Source organism: Esox lucius, chromosome 23, assembly GCF_011004845.1.
Source record: "Esox lucius isolate fEsoLuc1 chromosome 23, fEsoLuc1.pri, whole genome shotgun sequence".
Lineage (NCBI taxonomy): Eukaryota > Metazoa > Chordata > Actinopteri > Esociformes > Esocidae > Esox > Esox lucius.
Genome location: NC_047591.1, coordinates 16,864,634 through 16,891,587, shown reverse-complemented (window position 1 = coordinate 16,891,587; position 26,954 = coordinate 16,864,634). Strand labels below are relative to the sequence as shown.

The 26,954-nt window shown below is 42.1% G+C and overlaps 1 protein-coding gene across 1 annotated transcript in view; it reads right to left on the bottom strand.

The window, feature by feature from the left end:
• Positions 1 to 420: 420 nt before the first annotated feature.
• The window catches only part of st8sia1 (ST8 alpha-N-acetyl-neuraminide alpha-2,8-sialyltransferase 1), a 28,011-nt gene continuing 1,477 nt past the window's right edge, over positions 421 to 26,954 (bottom strand). The window contains exons 2-5 of the mRNA XM_010887329.4: positions 26,737 to 26,881; positions 13,255 to 13,364; positions 12,353 to 12,445; positions 421 to 5,478 (exon numbers count right to left, since the gene is read on the bottom strand). Coding sequence (XP_010885631.1) covers positions 4,998 to 5,478; positions 12,353 to 12,445; positions 13,255 to 13,364; positions 26,737 to 26,881 — 829 coding nt within the window. The 3' untranslated portion in view covers positions 421 to 4,997. The remainder of the gene's footprint in view (positions 5,479 to 12,352; positions 12,446 to 13,254; positions 13,365 to 26,736; positions 26,882 to 26,954) is intronic.

The window sequence follows — 26,954 nt, the reverse complement described above, 5'->3', positions numbered from 1 at the left end:
TACGTAAAATTTTGTCACAATGACAAACTATTCCGACGTCGTGCTTACAATCAGTTGGACTGTGCGAGCTGGCTGGTGGTTGAGATCACATGAATTCTCTCTCAATTTGCAAAATACATTACCGGTGTTGTTATACCACAGGCCCTTCTACACACCCTGGTACAATAGATTTTCTGAAGCCCATTGGGTTATTAAATCTAGCTGCAGACGATCAATCAATAAAACAGTTGATGCCCCTGTGTGGGTGCATAGACCCTTTGACAAAGCAATGGAAACTTTTGAGAACGCAAGCTAAACATTGGCTTAAAAAATATCTAATGCGATTAATCAGAAGCCCAATTTGTAGAGTAATATCATATTTGGGCTGCTCATGTTAACTGAGTCAAATAATATTGAAAACAAAAATCACAAGACTGGTGATTCGATAATATTTCCTTCTTTATTGGATACCAGTGTTTGCTATTTATTTTGATGCATTGTTCTTCTTGGTTGGTTTTCTTTTGTATTTTCAGCATAATCCAGATGGCACATAAAATACAGTTAAGTCCTGTATTGAACATGCTCAGGCAGGGTCTTCGAACCAAAAACAATGGAGTTGACATACAGTGATTTACACAAGGGCTGAATACACAATAACAGCTTCATATAAAAACCTCAAAGCTTTGTTCTTTCCCTAAGTATTTTTCAGAATACAAATTCAAGGCAAGGCAAATAAAACACATCTATTGTCCAAAAGAACCAGACAATGGCAAACACCAACAATACATCTAAATACATTTTTACTGCTGTTTAGGCAGATTTATGACAGGAAGACTTTCCACTGAAAGCTCTTTTGATCCATCAGATCAATTCTGGTGTGAAGATTCCGTGTGGTCAAATGTGTAAATGGCAGCAAAATTCTCGGGTGTGTTCATTATTTAAAACCAAACATTTTAGTTGCAAAATGACGTAGGTAGGTTCCACCTTGTCAAACAAAACAAAAATTTGAGACCTACTGGAATTTGTCCAATAGAAACCCTGTTTGGTTAAAGCTTTTCCTGGGCTTAATCAAAAGACCCATTTTATTTTTTATATATATATAGCTGTTGTGATGTAAGGGGAACATGCCCACGGTGTATAGCTGAAGCCATGTTCATGTGCTAGTTCGAATGGAGACAATTATGACAATGAATGTTACATGTTTCCACAGGCTGCACAGTTAAAGAAAAATCTCCCAATTATTGTCAAAAGAGATAATTCAAAGATATCGGCGTTTGTTTATCTTAGCAGGTGGGTCAATTAGAAACAAATTCTTAATAAGGCCAAGAAAGAGCCTCTTGTGGAAAAAGGCTTGGTGGAAAAAAACTCCTGATTTTGTGATAAAACAGCCATTGGATGTGTGGGTATTTGCAATGACTAAACATTTAAATTCCCTCATTGTGTTTGTAGTATGTCACATATGAACCCTGGTGTTGGCTAACAGGGATTAGCAGCCAAACCAAATGCCAACACTGAGGGGAAAAACACCTTTTATTTTTGGAGGAATATTTAACCCATTATGGCTCAGTCATTATAGATATTGGGCTTAAAAACAATATAAAAATATCTAAATGAAACCTCAGTTTGAGTTAGAAACTCAAATAAAAAAAGGTCACATATTCCCAGTCATGATTATTACAAATGACATGATAAATCTTACAAAGTTGGGAAGGTGAACAGTGTTAAAACACATGTTATCATTTCAGTAGTACTTCTTTTTAAAATGACAATCAATTCACATTTGGCTTTAGTTTAGCTTTAACTTGGTCCAATGGCAACCAGCTCAATCTAAGGCTTCGTATTCATGACTCCTTTTCTTATGGCAACCTATTCCTGATGTCTACTTTCAAGCAAAGCCCTTATAGGTGCTGGTTTATGGAGCCAAATTGAGCTGTATTGGCCATAAGAAAAGAAAAACATAACTGAAATATGTTTTGGGAAATAAAAATAAAAGCAAGGTTAACAAAAAATATGTAATCGTATGAATTTCTTTTATTCAAACATGGTAAAAGTTAATGCTTAACTCAAATGGATTTTCGCATCTAATCTTAAAATGTCTTCGTTCAAACACGTTTTTTTCATGTTCGCTTCCTCTTGCAATTACAATTTCATCCCACCTTCATTCGAGTCAACTTTTCTTAAAACCAAGTTTTGAGCCTCGATTGGCGTGGAGGCGGGGCTTTATCTGGGCATTGAATTATTAATTAGCCTTTCAATGCATTGCTGATGTTTATGTACTCTTTAGTAGATAGTAAGCTAGTATGCCAGTATTGGGACCGTTTGGGATATTTCACCTCGTCAGAAATTTTATGATCGGACGCAGAAATCCATTTAATTTGTTAAGCATACACTTTTACCATGTTTGAATCAATTCATACGATCAAATTAGGTTTTTTCATACAGTGAATATTTCAGTTATGTTTTTCTTTTCTTACGGTCAATACATTTGAGCTCAGTTTGGCTCCATTTGGCTCTTAAATCAATGCACTACAAATGGAATACAGTGCCACTTCAGATGTACACTTAAACTATTTCACACATCTTACTTAAAAACATGTACCTTGATGTCACATCATGATTGAGGAAATCATAGTTTCAAAAAAGGACAAGGATAAACATTACCTTAAAGACAGAACTCAGCCATGTCTGTTTCCTTTTGCCTTGGTGAATTCTGAAGGCACTTAAACCTTTCTTTAATAAGCAGAGAGGAGGAATAAGTCGTGGGTTTGAAAAACCTCACAATTCACATGACCTGTTCAGTGCCTGTAGGATAGTCCAAACCTTGACATAACACTGTTTTAATGCTGCGCTCGTCTCCATACTTGATCCATGCAGACCTAAACCTTCTAAATGACATGATAATGACATAGGTCACACATAAACAACAAAGATATCTATACCACATTCAATCCTATGTCCCAGAATTCAAGACAGGAGTGCACATACAAATAAAACGTCTCACTCTAACACTGTCCATAAGCCGCTTGGTGATTATGTCAAAAAGGAAAGAGAAACACGCAAACACTACACAAGATAATTCCCTTGTATGTGTGTGGGTCAAATAGAGTGGACCACAACACTGATATGTGACAACACTAACAACATGACAAATACTAAACAGTAAAGCTCAGATCACTGAGAAGACATTCGGACCAACAATGAAGACGAAACTGATGGTGCGTATGCTGAAGATTGTCAATGTTTGACGTGTGCAGGTGTCCCGCACCTGAATGGAAACTAGCCATGTCGCCATCACTCAGTCAAGGTGCCCATTTACCCAGCAAAGCCATGTTTGTGTCACTGTTGATTTCCTATTCAAACCAACTGACGACACTTGTAAAGGCATGGCACTACCTCAGCAGAGTTCATTATGGTCCACCCCCATATTTTGTCAGTGGACTAGTTCGCTCTGATGGATTGTACCAATAAGCGATTGTAAAAGGGAGTTGGCAATCATTATGAACACATACTGGTGATATGAAGCATCCATACATTGATTTTCTTTGCAGTGGATATTTGTGAAAACATCTGATCAATCAAATCAATCAATCACATCTTCAGCTTTCTATTGTAATTGAACCACCGCCAACGCACAGTCTCTAAACATAAAAACATGTATCATCAAATGTATGTATAACTGATAAAAAAAAAAGAACACAGATGTATTCTAACACGGCCAAGTTTTTGGCATCCCTTTTAGTGAACAGGGCGACCATTCAGCGTGGCTGTGCGCAACAGAACATTTTAGGGGAGAGCAGGGGCTGGTTTTTAAAATATTTTGGGGAGATCAGATTAAGTATAGGAGTGTCATTCTGAACCACACAGCACAATATCAACATCTGTGGAAGAATAATCTAGTATAAAGGTATTCATATTAGTGAATAAATGTAGAATGACAGAAAACTGCATTGTATGCACATACTATTTTGAGTAAAGTCTTTCCAAGGGCAGACTGGACACACACTCAGCATTTGTGTGTGCATGAGTGGAAAGTTACTAGGACAGAGTGTGGACAGTGGCAGGCAGGGTCGGCACACGACAGCTGCACAGGAGGGTGGGACAGGAGAAATACAGACAGTGTAGGAGTTGCGTAGGCTTCACTTTTCCCACAGACAGAGGCCCAGCTGCATAAGAGTGAGAAAGCACATGAGGTCGTGGGGTTGCTTCACAGCCTTGTAGAATCTCCCAAAATATGTTGGAGGTGTGAATGGGAGGAACTCTAACAGGGGTTTGGTTGTTTTTTATAAGATGAGGGTTTCTTACTTTTCTTTGGGATCCTTCCTTTATTTTCTTACCTTCTGTATGTCGGTATGAACGATTGCCTGGAAGCTTCTGTTAAATAAAAACCTATGGAGATAACGGAAATCCTTGGTCCTGAGTAGTCCCTGTATGTTCCGGTGTTCTGACTCGACCGTCAAATATCTGGGCATGAAGTTGGCAAGAGATCGACTTCATAGGCCTGCCGGGACGAAGGGATTTACTCCTCCAGTTAGGGTCAGGGGTTACAATGTCTTTTTCCTTGAACGCACAATATGAGTCAAATGTCCCTGTTTTGAAAAATCGAAATTCATGTAACCCTATCAGATTGGAATAACCAGACACCTTTTGAAAAACCAGCCCTAGGATATAGTGGTTAAGAACATCTTTAAAAAACATATAGATCCTATTTCGACACTGATTGATTGCTTAAAATGGCCGTCAAGCATTCAAGCGAACAAAAGCAGAAACAACGAAACAACAAAAAACAAGCAAGTAATGGGACATCCTCCTATCTCCCTTTTAATTATATTTCAGTCTTTCAGCCCCGCTCCTGAAGATGTTTTCTACTTTTACGCATTTTAAGTCTTTCAGTTTGTTTTCATAAGACCTCTGGGAAAACCACCTGTTTGGTTTTGTTCCTCTTATCACCCAGAGGTCTGGGGAGATTTATAACGGGTGCGGGTTCCAAAAAGGGAAGGGGGCTCATTGTTTCAAGAGACCTAACCACCGACTTCCTTAGGGGTGCAATGTCCCACCCTCATACGCAGCGTACCGCTTTTGTGTAGCTGCCAGAGCTGGACGAACTCTTCAGGCATGGCGTGGAAACCGCTGAACGGCAACACATTGTCATAGTAGTGGTGGCTGATTGGCTGCCCGTCCAGGCCTACGCTCAACGGCCAGAAGCCATAGGCAGTCACCTCGTCGCACAGGCCCAATGCCAAGCTGACAAGGAAGAGGCCCGTGGACAGGCGCTTGGCGTGTACTCGGCGACCCTTCCAGAACTTGCCCACGGTCCTGAGAAACTCAGGGTTGGCAAACAGCATGGTGAGGTTGGACGAGGCATCGGCCAGGGCATAGTACGCCCTCAGGGAGGGGTCGGTTCCAGGCTTCATGGAGAAGGCTGGCATGTAGATGTAGCTAGAGCCGTAGGCCTTCATGCTGTCCACAAAGGCTTTCCGTGACCAAAGAAGGTTCTGGAACCTAAGCAGGAAGATAACAGGATATATGAATAATACACACACACACTTTTGGCTAGGCATCTATAAAACACGAGTGCGTACGAAGAGGAACGCCGTTCATTTACAAATGCTTTATTGTGTGGACTTACTACGAAGCACTACCCACACATATTGCAAGAACACCAGTTCCAGGCATCAGTGGAGCAAGGCTGGCCTGTGATGGTGTAGGGAAAAAAAGCCACCTGAAATGAGGCTTTAGTGATAATAACCCACATGTCACTACTCAATTTTCTGTTGTTGTCGTCATCTGTCCTCCAGCTGATCCTCTCATGGCAACGGCACCCTGCCCTGTGAAGAACTGAAGAGACGTGTGTCTCCTGTTTCGTCTCCATGGACTGCAAGTGCCTCTGTGCAGTTTCTCTCATTACTTTTAGAAATGTTAGAGCCATATTAGCTTTTTTTCTGTTTCCCTCCAAAGCGAAACCCATTACGCTGCTAGGTAAATCCCTTTTGAATTACATCACTGTATATGGTTCTACCTAGAACTCTAAATAGCTGCTCTAGCTCTATCAGCCTTTCAAATTAAATAAAATGTATTCCAATTCAATTCAGATCCAATCTTTCCTAACCCTAAACCTACCCTTAACCCAACAAACCTAAACTTAACCTAACCCCAACTCTAAACCACTAAACCCTTAGCCTTTTTTCTCCGGCATAAGGATTTCCGGTTCCCACCAGGATACTAAAACACGCACACACACTTTTGGCCTCATTAAGTGGTAAATCAATTATTTCTTGCTACACATTCCTGGTTTAAACAACAAGAGATAACTGTGAAATTGATTCAGAAATGATCTGGAGGGTCAAGAAAGAACATCCTGTTTTTTTCTGTCCACAGTACAAATGCTGCATAGTTTAGAATTGGAAAAAAACAAGCAATTCAAATAAAATAAAAGGCTATAGCCCAGTATCTATGTTTGGACAGGACAAGTGGATGAGCCAATCTAGACGTTGCTCAACCCCCCTAAAAAAACTGATATACAGATAACAAGGTTCTGTACACGTTTGGCTCAGGACCACAGGTCTCTATTAAACACCAGTCTGAACAAGAAGTAAAAGCTGCTGCTAAGACAAAACAACAAACAACGCTCTTCAAACTGAACATCTGAATCCAAAGGGGTCTGATGACAGGGATAATGAAAAAGAGAAGAGAGAGATATCTCTTACACATAGAATTTGTGGTATTGTTTCTGAAAGACTGTTTATATGGTTGCGTATCGAGAAAAGTCTGCTGTTGATTACTAACTTTGTAGTTAGTCGAACATTTCGTCCTGCTCGCTAAAATAAGTTGTCCAGCTAACCGGTTGGGTAGTTCGGAGAGGTGTTTACGTGCAGGTATTCTAGAGTCAAAATCAAGAGGCAAGATCAAGGATCAATTTAGATCGAAAGAAATGATTAGCAAATATTAATACAACTTCATTTGAAACTTAATGATATTTATCCTATCATTACAACTAATACTACTATTTTAATCTATCAGATGATAATAGACCAAATACCTTTTTTGGTCTATTAGGCTGATAATAAATGAGAGACTCTGAGATCCAAAAGACTAAAAGACTTATGCTCTCTTCTCCTTAGTAATTCTCCATCATTCTTTCGTTCATTGTTCCTTCCGGTGAAAGAGATTCGAAGATCCATGGTTCATCGTTCCTTCCGGTGAAAGAGATTCAGAGATCTTAAAGAGCCATGGATCATGCATCGTTCATCGCTCCTTCTGATGAACGAGTTTCGAAGATCCGTGGATCATCGTTCATACCTTAATCCAGAGTAAACCCTAAAATGCATAGTAAACATTACACCCCAAGTATTTGATACACAGCCGATTTTGCAGGTTTTCCCACTTACAAAGCATGTAAAAGTCTGTCATTTTTTTCATAGCTACTCTTCAACTGTGAGTGAAGGAATCTACACTGGGCCGGGACAGTAATGTAATATCTGTGTTTTATTGATATGGATCTAAAATATACATTTTGTGGAAGATAATAATGTTGAGTGGTGATGTGGACCTTTGAATAAATATTTGTTTGAAATATTTGTAATCGCTTTTAAACTGTTTGATATGCGTTTCAGCAAAAAACATTATGAAAACACATAACGGCTTTTGAAAATATGACCATGTTTATAAAACAACCTTAAACTTAAATAATATTGCAAAACATTTATTTGAAAATTCTAAGTGCATCATGAAGATAAATGACACCCTGACGATTGTGAAATTCTAAAACATTTAAATTGAAGTGTGAGTGCACGTGGTCTGTGCAGACCGCTGTCTTGCACTGAGAACATCAACAGCTGACTTCCCCATCCTTTGTACAAGCCGTGGCTGACATCTCTTCTTCATCTGGTTATGACTGCCCTGAGAGGTGTTGTAATGGTTATTTTCATTAATCCCACAACCTCCCATTGCCTCAGCGATGACCTGCGGTAGGCTGCAAAAGCCTTCCATGCATCTCTGCATGTGTGAGATCACAAGCTCTTTGGTGCTGTTTACACCACCCATGAAGTTGGAGCTCTGTGCCATAAATATGGTGTAAGCTTTGAGGGTGGCTACATCAACACCATTGGCCACCTCCTTTTGCATGTGTAATTAAGAAAATAATGTATAATTAAGGTGTTCGTTTCCTCTTTGTTGACCTCTCACTGTCCTTTTGCTTTTCCATTTAAATGTGTAAACTTTAGTGTACAATGATGTTGTCACTAATGAACAGCTCCCAGTCATCTTTTGGTGACACAACAGTTGACCACAGGACAGTCCCTGGGCAGCCCCTGACGTTATGGCTTCTGGTCCTGCCTTTAGTTGAGCGATGTTCACTCAAGTAAGACCCCTTTTTTCTCAGTCTTTTTGACTGGTTTTCACTCTCCTCTTTGAAGGAGTCCTCCCCAACTGTAAGCTCATCTACAACTACAACTCCAACTTGACCCACAGGTCACAGGCTGTGTCATCGGATATGTATACCCGAGATTCTGAGTGAGAGGCAATGACTTCCTCGTCCAGCATGTGTAAATTTAGCATTGGTAAAACCCCCATCTGTAAAACCAGGACTTCCTCATCCAGCATCTCTAAAACTAGCCTCTGTAAAACCATGACTTCCTCATCCGACATCTCTAAAACCATTTAGGTTCTTATTTGCCATTTACCACACTGTTAATATAGAAACACAAAAAGTCAGACAATTATTTTTATGCACTTCAGTCAATTGAAAAGTAAGTAAAATCCATAAAACATATTGTGGTATTCACAACACAACTATTTTAGGATCAGTGTCGCTAAGTTCAGACCATCCCTCTCACCAACTGTAAAACAGAGTAAGTTAATATATAAGTTTATATACAGTGGGGAGAACAAGTATTTGATACACTGCCGACTTTGCAGGTTTTCCCACTTACAAAGCATGTAGAGGTCTGTAATTTTTATCATAGGTACACTTCAACTGTGAGAGGCAGAATCTAAAACAAAAATCCAGAAAATCAGTATTGTATGATTTTTAAATAGCTAATTTGCATTTTATTGCATGACATAAGTATTTGATCAATACTTATGTCATGCAATAAAATACAAATTAATTACTTAAAAATCATGCAATGTGATTTTCTGGATTTTTTTTTTAGATTCCGTCACTCACAGTTGAAGAGTACCTATGATAAAAAATCGACATGCTTTGTAAGTGGGAAAACCTGCAAAATCGGCAGTGTAACAAATACCAGTTCTCCCCACTGTATATAGGTGCTGGTCATAAAATTAGAATATCATCAAAAAGTTGATTTATTTCAGTAATTCCATTCAAAAAATTAAACTTGTATATTATATTCATTCATTACACACAGATTGATATATTTCAAATGTTTATTTCTTTTAATTGTGATGATTATAACTGACAACTAATGAAAATCCCAAATTCAGTATCTCAGATAATTTGAATATTACTTAAAAATATTTTTAGAAATGTTGGCCAACTGAAAAGTATGAACATGAAAAGTATGAGCATGTACAGCACTCAATACTTAGTTGGGGCTCCTTTTGCCTGAATTACTGCAGCAATGCGGCCTGGCATGGAGTCGATCAGTCTGTGGCACTGCTCAGGTGTTATGAGAGCCCAGGTTGCTCTGATAGTGGCCTTCAGCTCTTCTGCATTGTTGGGTCTGGCGTATCGCATCTTCCTCTTCACAATACCCCATAGATTTTCTATAGGGTTAAGGTCAGGCGAGTTTGCTGGCAAATTAAGAACAGGGATACCATGGTCCTTAAACCAGGTACTGGTAGCTTTGGCACTGTGTGCAGGTGCCAAGTCCTGATGGAAAATGAAATCTGCATCTCCATAAAGTTGGTCAGCAGCAGGAAGCATGAAGTGCTCTAAAACTTCCTGGTAGATGGCTGCGTTGTCCTTGGACCTCAGAAAACACAGTGGACCAACACCAGCAGATGACATGGCACCCCAAACCATCACTGACTGTGGAAACTTTACACTGGACTTCAAGCAACGTGGATTCTGTGCCTCTCCTCTCTTCCTCCAGACTCTGGAACCTTGATTTCCAAAGGAAATGCAAAATGTACTTTCATCAGAGAACATAACTCAGCAGCAGTCCAGTCCTTTCTGTCTTTAGCCCAGGCGAGACACTTCTGACGCTGTGTCTTGTTCAAGAGTGGCTTGGCACAAAGAATGCGACAGCTGAAACCCATGTCTTGCATACGTCTGTGCGTGGTGGTTCTTGAAGCACTGACTCCAGCAGCAGTCCACTCTTTGTGAATCTACCCCACATTTTTGAATGGGTTTGATTCACAATCCTCTCCAGGGTGCGGTTATCCCTATTGCTTGTACACTTTTTTCTACCACATCTTTTCCTTCCCTTCGTCTCTCTATTAATGTGCTTGGACAAAGAGCTCTGTGAACAGCCAGCCTCTTTAGCTATGACCTTTTGTGTCTTGCCCTCCTTGTGCAAGGTGTCAATGGTCGTCTTTTGGACAGCTGTCAAGTCAGCAGTCTTCCCCTTGATTGTGTTGCCTACAGAACTAGACTGAGAGACCATTTAAAGGCTTTTGCAGGCGTTTTGGATTAATTAACTGATTAGAGTGTGGCACCAGGTGTCTTCAATATTGAACCTTTTCACAATATTCAAATTTTCTGAGATACTGAATTTGGGTTTTTCATTAGTTGTCAATTATAATCATCAAAATTAAAATAAATAAACACTTGAAATATATCAGTCTGTGTGGAGTGAATTTATACATTATACAAGTTTCACTTTTTGAATGGAATTACTGAAATAAATCAGCTTTTTGATGTCATGTCATCTTCTTCCGCTTATCCGGGGCCGGGTCGCGGGGGCAGCAGTCTAAGCAGGGATGCCCAGACTTCCCTCTCCCCAGACACTTCCTCTACCTCTTCCGGGGGGACACCGAGGCGTTCCCAGGCCAGCCGGGAGACATAGTCCCTCCAGCGAGTCCTAGGTCTTCCCCGGGGTCTCCTCCCGGTGGGACGGGACCGGAACACCTTCCCAGGAAGGCGTTCCGGAGGCATCCGAAAAAGATGCCCAAGCCACCTCAGCTGACCCCTCTCGATGTGGAGGAGCAGCGGCTCTACTCTGAGCTCCTCCCGGGTGACCGAGCTTCTCACCCTATCTCTAAGGGATCGCCCGGCCACCCTGCGGAGAAAGCTCATTTCGGCCGCCTGTATCCGGGATCTTGTCCTTTCAGTCATGACCCAAAGCTCATGCTTTTTGATTATATTCTAATGTTATGACCAGCACCTGTATACAGGGATGGGCAGTATTTATGAAACATGTATTTAAAATACGTATTTCAAATACAAAATATGATTTTATTATTTGTATCTGGTAGGGTTGATGAAAATGGCTTCATATTTTGTATCAAAATACTTTGCCTGCTTTCTATAGTTTCTGGCTACATTTATAATCAAAACATATTGATCATTTCATAATTGTTCACAAAGGCTAAAATGTTTGTTTTCAACTTCAAAATAGGTGCAAATGATTGATAAATAAATAATTGATTTCTAAATAATTGTACCCTAATTGAAGTAGCTGTTTAATAGGATCATGATTTTGCACACCATTGCATGAATGACTGCCTGACACAATTTATTATTATTTTTATGATTAACAATAAAATGATTAATTACTTAGAAACTAGTTGCTATGAATAAAGGTGATACTATGTAAATATTTGATCTGTTTACTGCTTGCATATATCAGATTTATCGCATTACTTGTTAGACAAAGAAAAGCTGTTGCTATCATACATTGTCTACTTAATCAATTGAGTCAGTGTACTGGTGAAGGGATAGATCAAATAGGCCGATAGATGGAAAGTTTGCAAAGTGATTTCATGCTCCCGTGTAAAAGTATTTTGAGTGTTTTAGAATTAAGTAGTTTATTTTGATACATGATGTGGCTGCTGTGTTTTGTAGTTTATTTTTATAAACTTAAAATTAATGCATTTGGTATCTTATTTTAAAATACATTTTGATGTATCTTTGCCCATCTCTGTATATATATAGCATAGACATGCCAGTTATCAAATATTAAGATATACAATTTAGAAAACATCAAATGTTTTGTGAGTTAAATGTTTTGAAAAATACTGTATCAGATAATAAGCAAAATTGTCTTCCAGTACTGTGAAATTGTTGACTGCACAGTGACAGAAAACATGGACGGGCCATTCTGACCCAGCACACGCATCCTAGGGTTAGGAGAGAGGAGAATGAGAAAGCCTTGCGGGTAGACCAAACAGCGAAGAAAAAGGGGAAAGGGAGAGCAGAACAGAGGAAAACCGATGAAGAGAAAGCAGCAGGCTGTAAAGGCAAGGAGGGTACCTTTTCTCAATGATGCTGGGGTTGGCTGTGACCAGGTGTGTTCTGGTGCCCACGTCCTCCGTGTAAGCTTCAGACAACGGCGGAAGGTTGCACCTGAGCAGGAAAAATTGAGGTGCACACGTGCATTCAGAAACAACCGACCGTGAAGCATTAACTTGATCGAAACAAAGACACAGCCCAGGTTTCAGCTGAATGCCACCACTGATCCCACAGACCTTGCTTTCATAATAGTTCCAGGTTTCTGCCTTGCAGGGTGTTTCCCCTCCCATTTAATGTTTAATAAACGCATTTGATACCATTTGATTTTCTTCATGTGTAATTAGCACTCAACATTTCTGCATGGCAAACTTTCATTTGGAGAGTTAGTGAGCCTGTAGGATTCGGTTGGAGCTGGAGACGCGGTGTAATCCTATTGTTTAATTCTAGGCTTTCCCAGGTTTACTCAGGTAGACCTGGGATGAGGGCAGAATACATCCTAGCAGGCAGCACTAGACAAGGCAGAACCATCAAACACAATGTTGTATGTCTTCCAGGCTCCACAGACAAAAGGATTCAGTACTTCCCTCTGCCCCCTTTTAAAACACTTCAAAACCCTGACACTTCTAATATGACACCGTTTTTGTGCCTCTCTATAGTGATCTCTCTGTCCCAGTCTTCGTTTCTGTCGTAGTTGTCCTAGTTTCTCTGGGATTCTCTTTTCCACTCGATTCTCTCTCCCAACCTCTTTCATCCCTTTGCTTCTCTCCCTTTGCCATCTCTTTTTCTCCTCTATCTTTCCCCGGCAGACATGACAACACCGAATCTCATTCATTCTGAGGTCTGATATTCTATGGCTGTTCTTTCTGGCCCTAGCGAGCAAATTAAAATTGGACAGACTCTAGAGCAGAAAGCCAATGTCTCACCGCATGACAAAGTCGGCCTGGTCAATATCCTTCCCACAGCCACTGTTTTTCAGGACCCCTCCATTGCCCACTACTGAACACCTCTTGAGGGGAAGCTGAAGAGGTGTCTCCTGGTAAACAAGAGGAAGGTGATCATGTCATTAGTAAGCAGAACATCTTACCATAAGACTACACATGTACACACATTTTGTACACACATCAAAGGACATGAAATCCACAGTCCCACTCATTTACTCACTGATCCTTTATTGAATTGAGGTTGAAGAACACTGTAAACACTAATGTATTTATCACTCAAATGTCTACGAAGTGTAACCCAAAGTTAGAGAAATGTTCCTAATGACTTAAAACGTTTGTTATACAGACTTTTACTCAATTTTGTATACGTTTAAAATGAAAATGTCCCCAGCATGCTCTGATTCAGGTTAATATTTTGGAATGGTTTTATTATGCTTTTTTGCATGTACATGGACTGATTAATTGATCTTAGCTACACAAACATCAAACACATACATTTGTCTAAAGTAATCCAATCATGTAGTCAAACAAATATTTTGCACCCACTACTGAAATTATTGTAACAATTCCATAAAAAATCGTCCTGTCAAAACCTCAGACGGATTTAAATGGGAGTTGTGCGTTCCTTTGAAAAGCCAATGCCTTGTGGGTAGCTTTGCAAAAGTCCCAGGTTATCCAGAAATTTTAGCAGAAGCAGTGATTTATTTATTTGGAAATCTGTTAATTTCCTGTTTATTTAACTGGGATAGGATTTTAATCTGACAGCAGGGTGCATTTTGAGAATATCTGAAATGAATAGGCCATGAGCTAGGTGGGTTGCAAGACTTCAAAATAAGGATCTATGGGACATATTAAGTAGTCACATTTTACTATTTTAAAACCATTAAAATAAATGTGTACCATAACCATGTCTCTGTCATTAACAAATGTAGTCATGGGTGGTAACTCTAAAGTTCACTTGAAAGGGCAATGCATACTGGGAAATTATACTGTAGGTGTGGCTTAGTATATTACTCAATTCCTTTAATATATTTGAAACCCTGTTTAAGTTGTACCAACTGAAAATATTTGTGTGTGGGCTTTCTGAATAATTTCAGTAGTATAGAATTAAAATATAAATGTAACTCACCCTAAACATATAAGTTCTGAAAACTATTAGTAACTTAAAAATATTGTGATTGGCAACCGATTGCCTTAATCTTTTTGAGTTCTGGGAACTTATTGAAGTTTACAGTGTAAGTGAGTAGTACTCATTTATTTTGAGGAAATCAGTTGACACAAAAAGGTTTTGAGTTGTCTAAATCATAAAGTTTTGTTTTATATGATTTGTCATTACTTCAATTATATAATTTCCTTTAAATTACAGTATAATATACGTATGTTCCACAAACAAATGGCTTTTGAGTAAATAAACGTATCAGTTTCCGTAACATTTTTTCTGCTAACAATTTCAGGTTTACAGTATAAGAATCTTGGTTGAAGCATGTAAATATACACTTTGAACATTTCTGAATCATTCCACTCTTGAAATGTCCTTGAATGTCCTGAAAACAAGAAATGTCCTGGACATGCTCTGTTAGGAAAGTATTCTGTCTTGAAAACCCCATTACTGGCAGACCCTGAGGGCTGAGTAAGGACAGTGTTGTCTAGTGAATGAGAAGCTATGGGTGCCTCTCGAGGAGAGGGCCAAATCCTCTGTCTCTTTGGCCTGGGTGTCTGGGTCCTGTGTGAGCCAGTGCCAGCAATGAACTGAGACTACTGGCCCAAACAATTGGGCTCATTATTCCCCTTGGAGAGTAGGACTGGACCCCCACCTCCTCCTACTCTGCAGATACACACACACGCACAATCTTTCCCCAAGTGTCTGGTGAACCATAAAAAGGAGCTGTGCCAGCTAGCGGGAAACAATGGCCAGCTCAGAGTACAGGGAACACAGAGTCAGGACTGGGAAAGGGCTGTGAGAGACGGTTGCTAGGACTTTTTGGGGGATCCAGATTACGGTAACACACATTCAATATCACTCCAATACTGTGGCAAATTACCTGTAATCCAACCATGAACTGAATTTTTGTGGATCAATAATAAAAGGCAGTCCGGAAACAGACGGGTCTCAAACACCCATTATCAGGGGATATATGGTCGGGGGAGGTTTACCACTAAACCAAGCTCTGCAGCACCAAAAACAAGACATTCTGAACCGGAGCAAAGAGGCAGAAAGAGACAAAGAACGAAAGATGATAAATGACAGGAATCTGGCGAGCTTAGTAGCACTGCCACTTTTGGTTAGACAAGGCTAGCATTCTTTGCTCAGAGCCGCTATCTGTGCTCAGAGACAGAAGAGTGAGATACGTGAAGCGTGCCCAACTAGCTAGCCCAAATGTGTGCATGTGTGCGTACGTGTGTTTGTCAAAAGAGAAAGGCAGAGAGGAAAAGAAAGATTGTGAGAGAGAAAGAGAGTGTGCCTCTTTCCCTCCCCTGCTCTAAGTTCTATTTATGGCAGTAAGTGTTTATAGTCTCCAGACTGAAGCTGTTCTGGTGTATAATATACTGTATTTGTGTGTAGCCACCAGTGGTTAAGACAAGGACCATTACACACGCACGCACGTACGCTGGGGCCAATTTGGAATTTATATTGAACACAAGACTGGTAATTCTAAATGGCTGCACTCATTTGATTAAAACACAAAGATGTTAAATATGTGTTTTTGCCAGGGGATAAGTGTTATGGGTTATAAATATTAGATATACAGCATTCTGGTACTTTCAGATGCTTGATAGCATTATTAATCACCCTCTAACTGTCTCTCTATCCCCCCTTCCCCCTTTACATCACTCCTCCAAACACTCTGCTGAGTTCCGCACTGCTGATTGGTAACCAGCCAGCTGTTGGATTTGATTTGGCAACCTTTCGGGATGAGTTACTAGTCAGATGTTATCCGCCCTGGTCAAACCCTGCCCCCTCATCAGAGCCTTATTATGACCGTGTGCAAAAGACACAAAAGAGAGAACAATTTTGGGGGGGGGGCCTGTCTCCAGAGAGGGGGATGGAGGGAAAGGGGAATGGAGGGGGATGGAGACAGGGGAGTTGAGAGAGAGAGGGGATGGAGACAGGGAGGTTGAGAGAGGGGGGGTGGTGGATACGCGGGGGTTAAGAGAGAGGGGGATGGAGATGGGGGGTTGAGAGAGAGGGGGATGGATACGGGGGTGTTGAGCGAAAAGGGGGGGATGGAGATGGGGGTTGAGAGAGAGGGGAGATGAAGAACATGAGGGCGTGGGAGACAGAAAAAATAAGACATCTGAGAAAATAAATGTATGAGCGGGGAGGAATAGAAAAAGGAAAATGAGCTCTGTCACCTTGCAGTCTCTTCCATTAGAATTTGACATCCTTTTTAGTGTAAAGAATGACTGTCTGTGTGTGGATGAGTGTTTATTTAATGATTGACAAACATACAGTCCCCTTAATACATTGTCCAACTTAGATTAGCAAAAAAGCCTTCAAATATATACATCAATGATATCAACTATATATATTCAGTGCCTTTTGAAAAGTAATTTCTCCATATTTTCTTTTGTTATAGACTTTTATAGACAATTGTCTATAAAATGTAAGTGATTACATTGTTACCATCAATCAACACACTAATACATGACAGGGTAATGCTGTTTTCAGACATTTTTACCAATTTATGGAGAATAAAGAATGCCATCTCACTCCTAACTGACCTAAGCTGCAACCTGTGCGATTTGATCATCCTTGAAATGTTTCCACAACTTGACTGGACTCCAACATGACCCAGACATCAGTCCACATAAGGTCCCAGACTTCACAGTGCATATCAGAGCAAAAACCAAGTAATGTCCAAGCAACTGTTTGTAGAAATTCAAGATAGAAATGTGTTGATGCATTGATCTACAGAGGATTACAGAAATTGCTATAGCATTGAAGTTCCCAGGAATACAGGTCCCATCATCTTGAAATGGCAGAATATTGGAACCACCAAGACTCTTCCAAGAGCAGGCCAACCCGGACAAACAAAGTAACTGGGCAAGAAAGGTCATTGTCAGTGAAGGGACCAAGAACCTCTACGGTCACTCTAAACGAGCTTCACAGTTTCTATGCATAGGTGTGAGAACCTGCCAGAATGTCAACCATTTCTGCAGCACCCGATCAAGCCTTTAAGGTGGACAGGAGCCACTCCTGAGTAAAAGACATAGGCCATCTGGAGTTGACAAATTACATGTAAAGGACTAAGAGAACATGACAAAAAAGATTCTCAGGTCTGACTATTAGGACTGAATGCAAAGTGCTGAGTCTGGTGAAAACAAGGTACTGCACATCACCTGGCTAATACCATAACAACGGTGAAGTATGGTGGTTGGAATATCTCAGAAGCAGGGACTGGGAAACTGGTCAGCGTTGAGGGAACAATGAACAGAACAAAATTCAGAAAGGTACTTGGAGAAAACCCGATCCAGATTGCACAGGAACTGGGACAAAGATTAATGTTTTAGCCTGACAATTGTCTTAGAGACATTTGTTAGCGTAGTCAGGAACTTTTATAAATATAAAAAAATATTGCATAACCAGGAACACCTTTGAGTAAGATAGCTACATTTTCCAGTGCATACTTCAATCAAAAACGAAATAAGACAACAAATAAAAACCTAAGACTTTTCACATTTAAAATAAACAGTTTACAAAACAATTACAATATGAACCAAAGCACACCTGTTTGCTCCTTTAAGAAAGTATATTTTTATATGTTTCGCATAACTTTATAATAGCGTAAGTCTGTAAACATACTTGGCCTGCTTTGGTCTGGTCATAGAAAACAGCCACTTCTTTAACTATTTAAAAAGCTTGAGCAAATCCCTGAAAGTGCTTCACATCAACTGGTAAGTTCACAAATAGTTTTCATGTTGCCTTTTCTAGGAATTAGGGAGCAAATGGTTAATTAAGCAACGACGCCGCGGTGCTAACATTACGCCCGGGGGCCTGTGACTCACACTTGCATTTTCCATCTCTTAGTTAAACCCTTAGAGGAATTGGGGGTAGGAGGGGCGATAGGAGCCTGGAGCCCTACTGATTTCAACTGAATTGCAATGAAGCAATGAAAGTTGGTGGAATGGCCACGTTCTTTAATGATGAATCATTTTGTTCATCGGCTAAGAAAGAAAACAAGTGAAAATGTCTAACAAAGGGCCCTTTTCTTCATGGCTGGTTTCATCGTTTGAGAAACACAAAAGTAAAAGTGATATTTCTGCTCAGAACCCACACAGTAGATATCCAACAACTTTTCGCATGGCCTCCTTCACATCCCTTGTGAAACAGAGTGGGATTCTTCTCAAATCCCACAGCTTGCCTTCAAGGTATCATATTCCCAAGTTCCCCCAAGCTACCGACCAAAGAAGAAATTGCCCCATCAACTGTTTTAGTCTCAGGGTTGATATTGCATCTTTAAGTTTCCTGTAGGCCTACCCTTCTGAGACATATAGTGGGTACTTTTGCAATGTCCGCTCCCCTTTTGAACTAGACAAATCAACAACCTTTGTGCAACAACATTCGCTGAAGTTGACAAATGACAAGTATTATGTGTTTTCTAGGTAAATTGGCACTTTGTGCGTTCAAGTCCAGTTGTTAGCATCTTGCCACTGCTGGTAGTTAAAATAGCAAGCCTGCCATAGTGTAGCTACCTAACTAAACATAAGCAGGGCAGATTTGTACCCCAGGCTAGCTAATTATTCCTGTCGCAAGTGTGGACATTCACAGATACCCTATATCACATTATTAAAGCGTAGGTACATCTAAGTAACTCAACATCACTTGATGATGGTCTTAAATGCAAACATTGACAACTCTGTCTCATTAAAGCAGATGGAGGATCTGCTAAAACAACAAAGATTTGTACAGGGAGTTCTACAGAATAATTTCAAAAGCTTTGGCCAAATACTTGCTGAATGCACAAAAAAAAAGAATGGACAATCTAACCAAAGAGATCCAAGACCTTAGAAACAATCTGCAGTTTTCCCGGGACGAGCTTGATGCAATTAAGAAATACGGGCAAAACCTGACTACTGAATCTGAATTAATGAGGAAAGACATAATCATTATCTGTGAATCAATGACTACACTGGCGAAAAACAATGAAAAAACAAGAGTATTTAGAAGAACAGCTAAGGCAAAATAACATTGTGTTCTATTGAATCCCACAGCCTCCGCATGAGTCCCGGGAAACAAATGAAAAGATTGAGGCAAATGATGGAGGAAAATATCTAAATAGAGAAGAGGAATATTGACATGGAGTGGACCAGCAGAAATGGAAAATCCATATATGGCCTAGGAGAAAGAGACAGGTCAACAATTGTAAAATTGCTGAGGTAAAGAGACAAGTTCGCTGTGATGGTGAGAGACAAAAACATCAGAGGAACACAGTCTTCCTAAACAAGGACTACACTGAAGGAGTGAGAGAGAGATGGAGAGAATTGATTCCAGCAATGAAGGATGCCAGGAAAGCAGTGCCGGCTCTAGTCTTTTGGGGGCCCTAAGCAACAATTGTGGCTTAAACGGAGACCTGAAGAGTGAGGAACGGTGTGGATATCCACACAGTGATCACAATATGGTTGTAGTATCAGAGAAAGACAAAAGACCAAAGTCTTGGCGGGAAGATGTGTATGTAAGTTCATGTAAATGTTTTTGTAGTGGTACTTATGAGTACATCTGGTCTGGTGTGTGTAAGGAGGAAGATCCAGATATTAAATGTTAAACATTTTCAAATAAAAAACAATATTGGTTATTAAAATCAGGTGGCATATCTGAATGGCAATGTTATTGTAGACTGAGAAATAGTGTAACGAAAATAAATAAAAGTAAAAAGAAAATATATTGTGAAACTAAGATAAATTATATAATTCATGATAGAAAGAAACTAATGGGAAGAAATGCCAACACAGATCCATGTAAGAATGTAATTTAAAATTAAAGCTGCAAGCAGCATTTAGAGGGTTTCAGCATTGAAGCTACTACTAGCCAGACGGCACATTTTATTCAACTTATACCCATAGTTGCATAGTTGTCACCAGAATGATTTATTGTGAACTAACGCTAGCTTAGACAGAGGCTCTTCTAGCAATTATTTTTGATGAAATAATCATGGAAACATTGCATTCCACTAAACATTTGCTTACATTAGCAAGTCATTGTATAACTGAAAACAGAGAATTAACTTAGCGACATGAGCATAGATTAGCTACCGAGGCTTGAAAGCATGACACCATCTCTAAATGGTCAAATAATTATTAGTTAAACCATATGTTATAATGTTCATATCAGCAAAATTATTTTAGATGGACTAATGTTAGCTTAAAGTGAGGTTGGTTAAATATATTTCCGTTAAGTAACGTTATTAGCGTTGATAACATTTATCATTAACGTTAGCCATTTTTTTTGACCCAGCCAAGTAGTTTTTTTTTTTATTAAATAATCATGGCAACATTGCCTTCCACTAAATATTTGCCTATAGTAGCAAGTCATTGTACAAATGAAAACAGTGGATAAATTAGCTACTGAGGCTGGAATTCATAACACCATATCTAAAATGCAAATTATTAATAGCTAAACTGTCTGTTATAATGTTTATATCATCAGAATAATGTTAGATGGAGTAACTAGCCAGACAATACATACAATACATTCACAGCGGTGCTGCAGAGTTTTTCCGCAAAAAGTATTTCATGTACATTTCAGTGGGGGGATGGAAAATAAGGCATTTACACACTGCATTGTCCCAGGCTAAGCCTGACCCCAGGATAGCTTAGCCTGTGTTCACACATGCATATTTTGAAGTGGGCTAACAGACACCTCTCCTTGAACTGCCACCTTAACGTGGTGGAGGGGTTTGAGTACCCGAGTGACCCTAGGAGCTATATTGTCTGGGGCTATATGCCCCTGGTAGGGTCTCCCAAGGCAAACAGGTCTTAGGCGACGGGTCAGACTAAGAGCGGTTCAAACCCCCCTTAATGATGAAAAAAATATTGAGTACCGTGACGTCGCCCGGTATGGCGCAGCCGGGGCCCCACCCTGGAGCCAGGCCCGGGGTTGGGGCTCGTATGCGAGCGCCTGGTGGCCGGGCCTTCCCCCATGGGGCCCGGCCGGGCTCAGCCCGAACGGGCGACGTGGGGCCGCCCTCCCGTGGGCTCACCACCCACAGGAGGGACCATAAGGGGCCGGTGCGAAGAGGATCGGGCGGCAGTCGAAGGCAGGGGCCTAGACAACCCGATCTCTGGACACGGAAACTAGCTCTAGGGACGTGGAATGTCACCTCGCTGGCGGGGAAGGAGCCTGAGCTAGTGCGTGAGGTTGAGAGGTTCCGATTAGAGGTAGTCGGGATCACCTCTACGCACGGCTTGGGCTCTGGAACCACACTCCTTGAGAGAGGATGGACTCTTCACCACTCTGGAGTTGCCCATGGTGAGAGGCGGCGGGCTGGTGTGGGTTTGCTTATAGCTCCCCAGCTCTGCCGCCATGTGTTGGAGTTTACCCCGGTGAACGAGAGGGTCGTTTCCCTGCGCCTACGGGTCGGGGATAGGTCTCTCACTGTTGTTTGTGCCTACGGGCCGAACGGCAGTGCAGAGTACCCGACCTTCTTGGAGTCTCTGGGAGGGGTGCTGGAAAGTGCTCCGACTGGGGACTCTATTGTTCTACTGGGGGACTTCAACGCCCACGTGGGCAACGACAGTGACACCTGGAGGGGCGTCATTGGGAGGAACGGCCCCCCTGATCTGAACCCGAGTGGTGTTCAGTTATTGGACTTCTGTGCTAGTCACAGTTTGTCCATAACGAACACCATGTTCAAGCATAAGGGTGTCCATCAGTGCACGTGGCACCAGGACACCCTAGGCCGCAGGTCGATGATCGACTTTGTTGTCGTCTCATCTGACCTGCGGCCGTATGTCTTGGACACTCGGGTGAAGAGAGGGGCGGAGCTGTCAACTGATCACCACCTGGTGGTGAGTTGGATCCGATGGCGGGGGAGAAAGCTGGACAGACTCGGCAGGCCCAAGCGTACTGTAAGGGTCTGCTGGGAACGTCTGGCCGAGTCTCCTGTCAGAGAGATCTTTAACTCCCACCTCCGGCAGAGCTTCGACTGGATCCCGAGGGAGGTTGGAGATATTGAGTCCGAGTGGACCATGTTCTCCACCGCCATTGTCGAAGCGGCCGCTCGGAGCTGTGGCCGTAAGGTCTCCGGTGCCTGTCGAGGCGGCAATCCCCGAACCCGGTGGTGGACACCGGAAGTAAGGGATGCCGTCAAGCTGAAGAAGGAGTCCTATCAGGCCTGGTTGGCTTGTGGGACTCCTGACGCAGCTGACGGGTACCGACAGGCCAAGCGGGCTGCAGCCCGGGTGGTTGTGGAGGCAAAAACTCGGGCCTGGGAGGAGTTCGGTGAGGCCATGGAGAAGGACTATCGGCTGGCCTCGAAGAGATTCTGGCAAACCATCCGGCGCCTCAGGAGAGGGAAACAGTGCCCTACCAACGCTGTTTACAGTAGAGGTGGGCAGCTGTTGACCTCAACTGAGGATGTCGTCGGGCGGTGGAAGGAATACTTCGAGGATCTCCTCAATCCCGCCGTCACGTCTTCCATTGAGGAAGCAGAGGATGAGGGCTCAGATGTGGACTCGTCCATCACCCGGGCTGAAGTCACCGAGGTGGTTAAGAAACTCCTCGGTGGCAAGGCACCGGGGGTGGATGAGATCCGCCCTGAGTACCTCAAGTCTCTGGATGTTGTGGGGCTGTCTTGGCTGACACGCCTGTGCAACATCGCGTGGCAGTCGGGGACAGTGCCTCTGGGATGGCAGACCGGGGTGGTGGTCCCTCTTTATAAGAAGGGGGACCGGAGGGTGTGTTCCAACTATAGGGGGATCACACTTCTCAGCCTCCCCGGGAAAGTCTATGCCAGGGTTCTGGAGAGGAGAATACGGCCGATAGTAGAACCTCGGATTCAGGAGGAACAGTGTGGTTTTCGTCCAGGCCGCGGAACACTGGACCAGCTCTATACCCTCTACAGGGTGATGGAGGGTTCATGGGAGTTTGCCCAACCAGTCCACATGTGTTTTGTGGATTTGGAGAAGGCATTCGACTGTGTCCCTCGTGGCATCCTGTGGAGGGTGCTTCGGGAATATGGGGTCCTGGGTCCTTTGCTAAGGGCTGTCAGGTCCCTGTACGACCGAAGCAGGAGCTTGGTCCGCATTGCCGGCAGTAAGTCAGACTTGTTCCCTGTGCATGTTGGACTCCGGCAGGGCTGCCCTTTGTCACCGGTTCTGTTCGTAATTTTTATGGACAGAATTTCTAGGCGCAGCCAGGGGCCGGAGGGTGTCAGGTTTGGGGACCACACGATTTCGTCTCTGCTCTTTGCGGATGATGTTGTCGTGTTGGCCCCTTCAAGCCAGGACCTCCAGCATGCACTTGGACGGTTTGCAGCCGAGTGTGAAGTGGTGGGGATGAAAATCAGTACCTCCAAATCCGAGGCCATGGTCATCAGTCGGAAAAGGGTGGCTTGCCCACTTCAGGTTGGTGGAGAGTGCCTGCCTCAAGTGGAGGAGTTTAAGTATCTAGGGGTCCTGTTCACGAGTGAGGGAAGGATGGAACGGGAGATTGACAGACGGATCGGTGCAGCTTCTGCAGTAATGCGGTCGATGTATCGGTCTGTCGTGGTGAAGAAAGAGCTGAGCCGTAAGGCGAAGCTCTCGATTTACCGGTCAATCTACGTTCCTACTCTCACCTATGGTCATGAGCTTTGGGTCATGACCGAAAGGACAAGATCCCGGATACAGGCGGCCGAAATGAGCTTTCTCCGCAGGGTGGCTGGGCGATCCCTTAGAGATAGGGTGAGAAGCTCGGTCACCCGGGAGGAGCTCAGAGTAGAGCCGCTGCTCCTCCACATCGAGAGGGGTCAGCTGAGGTGGCTTGGGCATCTGTTTCGGATGCCTCCGGAACGCCTTCCTGGGAAGGTGTTCCGGTCCCGTCCCACCGGGAAGAGACCCCGGGGAAGACCTAGGACACGCTGGAGGGACTATGTCTCCCGGCTGGCCTGGGAACGCCTCGGTGTCCCCCCGGAAGAGCTGGAGGAAGTGTCTGGGGAGAGGGAAGTCTGGGCATCCCTGCTTAGACTGCTGCCCCCGCGACCCGGCCCCGGATTAAGCGGAAGATGATGCGATGCGATGCGATGCGATGCGGCTAACAGACAAATACGAAACAATACCATTTTACATTCTATGATAAGCTGCAAATGTTTCGTTCTCTCTGGCATGCAAATAATGTTACAGTAGCCTACATCACTGACACATGATCAATGTTACGCCACCACGATTGAAGATCGGACATTTGGTGCCAGAGGAGTTAATTTTATTGTGCTTTTCAATAAATCCAAAATGCCGGAAAGTCCATAATGGCGGATTTTATGGGTCCCAATGGCAAAAATGTTCATCATGCGGAGCTACAAATATGTACCAATTGTCAAGACACTAGGTCATGGGCGTGGTGAGCTTGCAAAAAGTGTGACTTTGGAGGCTTATGACAGCACCACCATGAGGCCAACATGCATGCTACTGCACCAGAGGTTGCTGCCCTTGGCCCTTTACTACCATAAACATTTGGGCACCTTTAAGCCATTATATCTCACGGGAATTTGCAAAAAACACCCTTTTAATAATAATAATAATAATAAAGAACCAGAACAAACACAGTAGGGTTTCACCAGTGAACTGCTGAAACCCTAATGACATAGATGAATGGAAAATACAGTGCCAACGAATGGAAAAACACCATTCACTAACCCTTTAACAGTCGATCAACCAATCTACTACCTGTTCTTAGCAAGCTACTGGAAAAAAAGGTTTTCAATCGAGGCAACATTATTTCTCTGAGTATCAACTTACTATCAGTCTGCGTATAGAGAAAGGAACTCTAAAAATACAGCACCTTGTTCCAATTTAGATAAGATTGGCCGAATGCCATTGATAATAACAAGATTGTGGGAGCATTGCTGTTATATTTCACTGCAGCATTTTATCAAATGTACCACAATATGTTAACAGAAAACTGATGGGGTGTGGGTATACAACCTCTTTCATACAGCAGATTGAAAGCTACCCATCAGAATACAGAGGGTATTCTTTAATGGAAGATTCTCTGATGCAAAAGAGGTGAAGTGTGGTATTCTGCAAGGGAGTTTCCAAGGCCATCTACTACTCTCCTTGTTAATTAATGATCTACCACTCTTATAAAAAAAGGCAAATGTGTCTGTCTGCTGACAACTCAACACAATACACATCAAAAGTCAAAGTTAGCAAAAAAACTGAAACCCTAGGCACAGAACTGTAATACATTTTGAAATGGGTAGAAATAAACTACTTCTGAACATATCGAACACTATAGCATAGCGTTGGTAACAAATGACTCTGTACACTCAAAACCTCCGTTCAGTTTAGTAATGAATGGGGTGGTTGTAGAACAAGTTGAAGAGACTAAGCCTCTGGGCATTACATTAGACTAAAATGTCATGGTCTAGACATATGTACTGATTTGATGGAGAGAGGTATGTCTATGATAAGAAGATGCTCTGCATTCCTTACATCAAAATCGTCCAAACAAGTTCACAGGGCCCTTATGCACATCTTGATTGCCGGCCAGTAATAGGGTTGGGTACGCCAAAGAAATACTTTAGCAAAATGACACTTGGGAATTTTTTGCCCCCGGAAATCACTGCAACTTATCAAAAACCTTAAAAAATAAAAAACCTTAAAAAAATAAATAAACAATGAACCTTTTTTTTGGAGACAAAGATAAGCTTGATTCAAATGAGGAATACAGTGTATTCACATAGACCAGGGGCGGTTTATTGGTTGACTGTTAAATATCATTCACGAGGCCATAAAGATATGGTCCACAATAAAACCAACAGCTGACCAAAGGTTGACAAGCATTTGTCCCAAGCCATCTTTTCTAGATACATATGTGTCTAAATTCCAAATGAATGGAAATAATAAGCTTTGTTGGATTTCGTAATTTTGACTGAAGTAGCACTTTACGGTCAGCAGTGTCCCTATTTGATGGTGGCCTCATATGCACACATGCTGTCGCAGGCTGTGTTCGAAACTCCATAAAAATACAAATAAATAAAACCTAAAATGCTTGAAAACATATCTTTAAAATACAGTATCCCTTATTTGGTCCTGAATGCCAAGGGGATATCTCAGCTGAAAACACGGAGGTAGGATACTGTCTGCGGTGTGTATTCACAACATATCATAGTTGAAAAAGAGTGAAGGGGAAGCAGGTGAGAAAGTAATTTTTTTTTACCTGATATTGACACTGCTGAAATATCTACACTACCATCATCCATCACTTTCACACACACACACACACACACACACACAGATCGTAGGCCCCTAGGCCAAAAGTAGGCCTACCTTCACAAAGAGAGAGTAGGTCTCATTGTTGACCGTGTGTGAATGGTAGAGCTCTCCATCGTACCATAAGACCTTTCCCATAGGAGAATTCTGCTTAGTCACTGCAAACATCCTCCTCGGGTCACAGCATTCTGCCAGCAGCTTCCTGTAGAGAGGGGTTGGGATGAGGGGGTGTCTAGACACTGACCTATTTTAATTTCTGACCTTAGGTACAACAC